At 51.1% G+C, this 6,981-nt stretch overlaps 1 protein-coding gene across 1 annotated transcript; it reads left to right on the plus strand.

Annotated features, from left to right (window-relative positions):
* The first annotated feature begins 718 nt into the window (after window positions 1–718).
* Window positions 719–6,586, plus strand: LOC130823482 (uncharacterized). The gene is made up of 2 exons (XM_057688098.1): window positions 719–6,053; window positions 6,154–6,586. The coding sequence occupies exons 1-2, from the start codon at window positions 719–721 to the stop codon at window positions 6,477–6,479; spliced, it is 5,661 nt and encodes a 1,886-aa protein (XP_057544081.1). The 3' UTR covers window positions 6,480–6,586.
* The last annotated feature ends 395 nt before the right edge of the window (window positions 6,587–6,981 follow it).

A 6,981-nucleotide genomic window follows, 5' to 3' on the forward strand; every position in this document is an offset into this window, starting at 1 on the left:
ATATCAGATCGTCAGGTATGTTTTAAACACCTCTAGATATAAGTATTACTTGGATTTGATTTATCATATACTAATGAGTATAAATTATATAACATATATTAAAGCTTTTATCATCAACTTAAATTTTGAGTTCAATTGGTTTATTAACATAGAAAAAAAAGCCAAGGTCATGGGTTAAATTTCAATCTCATTTATCTCAAGTGTATTATTTAGCACCATATATAAGAAGAACGTTTATTGCATTCACGACTAAAGTCATCCCTTAAAAATTATCACATGCACACATGAGACGACTAACCGCAAAAATTACATATTGGAAATTTCGTTGTGAATTGACGTACGTTTAAATTCCCCAGAAGACATTAAATGGTGCACGAGTTTAATTAAGTGCATTTTACATGTTCCGTCAAGACCGGTTGTGATTTGCCAGATTAATATCTTACAATTTTAGATACATAAACAAGATCTAGTCAACTAATTATGTGTATTACTTTGCAAATAGTGATCATTAGATCTCAATTTGACAACTCCAATTGTATGTACTATTATATACATATTGGATCCGCCTTTTACAACGGCGGATAGGGAGGATTTGAGGCTTATATATAAGCTTCATCATTCATTGTTATAGCAATACAAATAGTTTGTAGACAACATACTTGTAAGTTTTACACCACTCTGACCCCCTTCCCTGCCCCATCACCACCTTATCCCCGATATGGGGACTAACCTTAACTTAGGCGTAGTTCTAATTCATATAGTATTGCTTTTAAGTGTCTCATTTACTATAAACGCTAAGTCACAAAACGCTCAACAAAAAAGTCCAAAACATGATGAGAATGATCATCATAAACAAAACCACCATTACCATCATCATCATCATCAAAATTATCCACCAAATACGCCAATGCCACCAGATGATTGCACCCCTACATCAAGTAATTCCACATCTCCTATGACGCCACCGCCTACACTACCACCTTCACAACCTCCACCATCCCAACCGCCGATTAGTCCGCCACCGGTAACTACGCCGCCTTCATATCCACCCACTACTCTCCCAACGAAACCTCCTGTTCACCCGCCAGTTAGTCCCCCACCCACAACACAAGGCACCCCACCAACTCAACCTCCGTCTGTGCCGCCAACTCAGAGTCCACCACCATCTTACCCCCCGCCTCAACCTCCTACTACACCACCAACTCAACCTCCTACAACTCCACCCCCTTCTTCCCCGCCAACAACACCCCCAACAGCGCCTCCCACGAGCCCTCCTTCCAATCCACCAAGTTACCCACCGACAACTCCTCCTACCCAACCACCCGTGAATCCTCCAACCCCGCCATCTTACCCCCCAACTAACCCTCCTACCACTCCACCAACACAACCTCCGGTGACTCCACCTTCGCCAACTCCACCATCCGAGCCGCCAGTTAGTCCGACCCCGGTAACTACGCCGCCTTTATATCCACCCACTACTCCCCCAACGACACCTCCTGTTCACCAGCCAGTTAGTCCCCCACCCACAACACCAAGCACCCCACCAACTCAACCTCCGTCTGTGCCGCCTAGTCAGAGTCCACCACCATCTTATCCCCCGCCTCAACCTCCTACCACTCCCCCAACACAACATCCTACAACTCCACCCCCTTCTTCCCCGCCAACTACATCCCCAACAGCGCCTCCCACTAGCCCTCCTTCCAATCCACCAACCTACCCACCGAAAACTCCTCCCACCCAGCCACCCTTGAATCCTCCAACCTCGCCATCTTATCCCCCAACTAACCCACCTACCACTCCCCCAACACAACCTCCGGTGACTCCACCTTCACCAACTCCACCATCCGAGCCGCCAGTTAGTCCGCCTCCGGTAATTACGCCGCCTTCATATCCACCCACAACTCCCCCAACGACACCTCCTGTTCACCCACCAGTTAGTCCCCCACCCACAACACCAAGCACCCCACCAACTCAACCTCCGTCTGTGCCGCCAACTCAGAGTCCACCACCATCTTACCCCCCGCCTCAACCTCCTACTACACCACCAACTCAACCTCCTACAACCTCACCCCCTTCTTACCCGCCAACTACACCCCCAACAGCGCCTCCCACGACCCCTCCTTCCAATCCACCAACCTACCCACCGACAACACCTCCCACCCAGCCACCCGTGAATCCTCCAACCCCGCCATCTTACCCCCCAACTAACCCTACAACCACTTCCCCAACACAACCTCCGGTAACTCCACCTTCACCAACTCCACCATCCGAGCCGCCAGTTAGTCCGCCTCCGGTAACTACGCCGCCTTCATATCCACCCACTAATCCCCCAACGACACCTCCTGTTCACCCGCCAGTTAGTCCCCCACCCACAACACCAAGCACCCCACCAACTCAACCTCCGTCTATGCCGCCAACTCAGAGTCCACCACCATCTTACCCCCCGCCTCAACCTCCTACTACACCACCAACTCAACCTCCTACAATTCCACCCCCTTCTTCCTCGCCAACTACACCTCCAACAGCGCCTCCCACGAGCCCTCCTTCCAATCCACCAAGTTACCCACCGACTACTCCTCCTACCCAACCACCCGTGAATCCTCCAACCTCGCCATCTTACCCCCCAACTAATCCTCCTACCACTCCACCAACACAACCTCCGGTGACTCCACCTTCGCCAACTCCACCATCCGAACCGCCAGTTAGTCCGCCTCCGGTAACTACGCCGCCTTCATATCCACCCACTACTCCCCCAACGACACCTCCTGTTCACCCGCCGGTTAGTCCCCCACCCACAACACCAAGCACCCCACCAACTCAACCTCCGTCTGTGCCGTCTACTCAGAGTCCACCGCCATCTTACCCCCCGCCTCAACCTCCTACCTCTCCCCCAACACAACCTCCTATAACTCCACCCCCTTCTTCCCCGCCAACTACACCCCCAAAAGCGCCTCCCACAAGCCCTCCTTCCAATCCACCAAGCTACCCACCGACAACTCCTCCCACCCAGCCACCCGTGAATCCTCCAACCCCGCCATCTTACCCCCCAACTAACCCTCCTACCACTCCCCCAACACAACCTCCGGTGACTCCACCTTCACCAACTCCACCATCCGAACCGCCAGTTAGTCCGCCTCCGGTAACTACGCCGCCTTCATATCCACCCACTACTCCTCCAACGACACCTCCTGTTCACCCGCCAGTTAGTCCCTCACCTACAACACCAAGCACCCCACCAACTCAACCTCCTTCTGTGCCGCCAACTCAGAGTCCACCACCATCTTACTCCCCGCCTCAACCTCCTACTACACCACCAACTCAACCTCCTACAACCTCACCCCCTTCTTACCCGCCAACTACACCCCCAACAGCGCCTCCCACGAGCCCTCCTTCCAATCCACCAACAACTCCTCCCACCCTCCCACCCGTGAATCCTCCAACCCCGTCATCTTACCCCCCTACTAACCCTCCTACCACTCCACCAACACAACCTCCAGTTACTCCACCTTCGCCAACTCCACCATCCGAGCCGCCAGTTAGTCCGCCTCCGATAACTACGCCGCCTTCATATCCACCCATTACTCCCCCAATGACACCTCCTGTTCACCCGCCGATTAGTCCCCCACCCACAACAACAAGCACCCCACCAACTCAACCTCCGTTTGTGCCGCCTACTCAGAGTCCACCGCCATCTTACCCCCCGCCTCACCCTCCTACCTCTCCCCCAACACAACCTCCTATAACTCCACCCCCTTCTTCCCCGCCAACTACACCCCCAAAAGCGCCTCCCACAAGCCCTCCTTCCAATCCACCAAGCTACCCACCGACAACTCCTCCCACCCAGCCACCCGTGAATCCTTCAACCCCGCCATCTTATCCCCCAACTAACCCTCCTACCACTCCCCCAACACAACCTCCGGTGACTCCACCTTCACCAACTCCACCATCCGAACCGCCAGTTAGTCCGCCTCCGGTAACTACGCCGCCTGCATATCCACCCACTACTCCTCCAACGACACCTCCTGTTCACCCGCCAGTTAGTCCCCCACCCACAACACTAAGCACCCCACCAAATCAACCTCCTTTTGTGCCGCCAACTCAGAGTCCACCACCATCTTACTATCCGCCTCAACCGCCTACTACACCACCAACACAACCTCCTACAACTCCTCCCCCTTCTTCCCCGCCAACTACACCCCCAACAGCGCCTCCCACGAGCCCTCCTTCCAATCCACCAAGCTACCCACCAAAAACTCCTCCCACCCTCCCACCCGTGAATCCTCCAACCCCGCCATCTTACCCCCCAACTAACCCTCCTACCACTCCACCAACACAACCTCCGGTGACTCCACCTTCGCCAACTCCACCAGCCGAGCCGCCAATTAGTCCGCCTCCGGTAACTACGCCGCCTTCATATCCACCCACTACTCCCCCAACGACGCCTCCTGTTCACCCGCCAGTTAGTCCCCCACCCACAACACCAAGCACCCCACCAACTCAACCTCCGTCTGTGCCGCCTACTCAGAGTCCACCGCCATCTTACCCCCCGCCTCAACCTCCTACCTCTCCCCCAACACAACCTCCTATAGCTCCACCCCCTTCTTCCCCACCAACTACACCCCCAAAAGCGCCTCCCACAAGCCCGCCTTCCAATCAACCAAGCTACCCACCGACAACTCCTCCCACCCAGCCACCCTTGAGTCCTCCAACCCCGCCATCTTACCCCCCAACTAACCCTCCTACCACTCCCCCAACACAACCTCCGGTGACTCCACCTTCACCAACTCCACCATCCGAACCGCCAGTTAGTCCGCCTCCGGTAACTACGCCGCCTTCATATCCACCCACTACTCCTCCAACGACACCTTCTGTTCACCCGCCAGTTAGTCCCCCACCCACAACACCAAGCACCCCACCAACTCAACCTCCTTCTGTGCCGCCAACTCAGAGTCCACCACCATCTTACTCCCCGCCTCAACCGCCTACTACACCACCAACACAACCTCCGACAACTCCACCCCCTTCTTCCCCGCCAACTACACCCCCAACAGCGCCTCCCACGAGCCCTCCTTCCAATCCACCAAGCTACCCACCAACAACTCCTCCCACCCTCCCACCCGTGAATCCTCCAACCCCGCCATCTTACCCCCCAACTAACCCTCCTACCACTCCACCAACACAACCTTCGGTGACTCCACCTTCACCAACTCCACCATCCGAGCCGCCAGTTAGTCTGCCTCCGGTATATACGCCGCCTTCATATCCACCCACTACTCCCCCAACGATACCTCCTGTTCACCCGCCAGTTAGTCCCCCACCCACAACACCAAGCACCCCACCGACTCAACCTCCGTCTATGCCACCAACTCAGAGTCCACCACCATCTTACCCTGCGTCTCAACCTCCTACTACACCACCAACTCAACCTCCTACAACTCCACCCCCTTCTTCCCCGCCAACTACACCCCCAACAGTGCCTCCTACAAGCCCTCCTTCCAATCCACCAACCTACCCGCCAACAACTCCTCCCACCCAGCCACCCGTGAATCCTCCGACCCTGCCATCTTACCCCCCAACTAACCCTCCTACCACTCCACCAACACAACCTCCGGTGACTCCACCTTCACCAACTCCACCATTCGAGCCGCCAGTTAGTCCGCCTCCGGTAATTACGCCGCCTTCATATCCACCCACTACTCCCCCAACGATACCTCCTGTTCACCCGCCAGTTAGTCCCTCACCCACAACACCAGGCACCCCACCTACTCAACCTCCGTCTATGCCGCCAACTCAGAGTCCACCACCATCTTACCCCCCGCCTCAACCTCCTACTACACCACCAACTCTACCTCCTACAACTCCACCCCCTTCTTCCCCGCCAACTACACCCCCAACAGCGCCTCCCGCGAGCCCTCCTTCCAATCCACCAAGTTATCCACCGGTTCCTTATTACGAATTCAGAAGAAAAATGGTCGTGGTACAAGGAGTCGTTTACTGTAAGAGTTGCATAAACAAGGGTTTCAATAGTTTACAAGGTGCTACCCCACTTGTTGGTAAGTGGATGTATACCGTTTTTCGTATTTTTTTTTTTTACATTTTATCAAAACTTGTACAAAATTATATTGCCTTCAAATTTTTTTTTAACTTGTGTAGGTGCACGAGTGGAAATGCGCTGTCGAAATTTCTTTGGACATGTAAAGAAATTTGCTACAACTGATTCAAATGGTTACTTCTTCCTCCAAGCTCCTCGAACAGTTCGAGCTGCCGGAGCAAAGAGATGTAGATTGGCTTTGAAATCAACACCAAAGGACTCACCATGTACAAAAAAGACTAATATCAATGGTGGAAAACATGGTGCAATCTTGAAACTAGATAGAAGTGTACGGCAACAATCACTTCCTTTTGCTCTTTACACTGTTGGTCCTTTTGCCTTTGAACCTAACCGTAGATATTGTAAAAATATCCAACACCCTAAGTAGGTTATGTATGACATGAATCTCATGAAACTAATATAGTAGTAATAAGTGAACTTGAATTAAATTTTAGACTTGTACAATAAGATATTTTATTTTTCATTGTAATGTGTTATAAGTACTATAATCTTTATGTTCTTGATTGTTGTATCAACTATCAGCCCAATTAGGGGATAGTCTTATTTTAATATTTATTCCATTAATTGATGAATGGAAGTAATAAATTAGTTTATTATACTTCTTTTATATAAGGGTTATTGTATTTTTTAATTTTTTATTATTATTATTTTTGTATTATATATATGGGAGATTGAGGAAAAAGGAAGATTAAATTAGACAAGAATTCATTGAAGACAAAACTCGATTTTTATATCTTATTTAAAATTTGTTTTTTATATGTTATTTGACTTAATTCTTGTATTTTTTTTTTTTGAGTTACACAAATCTTTCATTGAATACATTAGTAGATATAAATTTAATAAAATTTGAAACTATGTAACTCAGTAAA

The sequence above is a fragment of the Amaranthus tricolor genome, chromosome 9, assembly GCF_026212465.1.
Source record: "Amaranthus tricolor cultivar Red isolate AtriRed21 chromosome 9, ASM2621246v1, whole genome shotgun sequence".
Classification (NCBI taxonomy): Eukaryota; Viridiplantae; Streptophyta; class Magnoliopsida; order Caryophyllales; family Amaranthaceae; genus Amaranthus; species Amaranthus tricolor.

Excerpts from the sequence above, each read along its gene's own strand:
- LOC130823482 (XM_057688098.1), top strand. The coding sequence starts at position 719 with ATGGGGACTAACCTTAACTTAGGCGTAGTTCTAATTCATATAGTATTG. Across the intron at positions 6,054-6,153 it reads AGGTGCTACCCCACTTGTTG|GTGCACGAGTGGAAATGCGC; the intron begins GTAAGTGGATGT and ends TAACTTGTGTAG.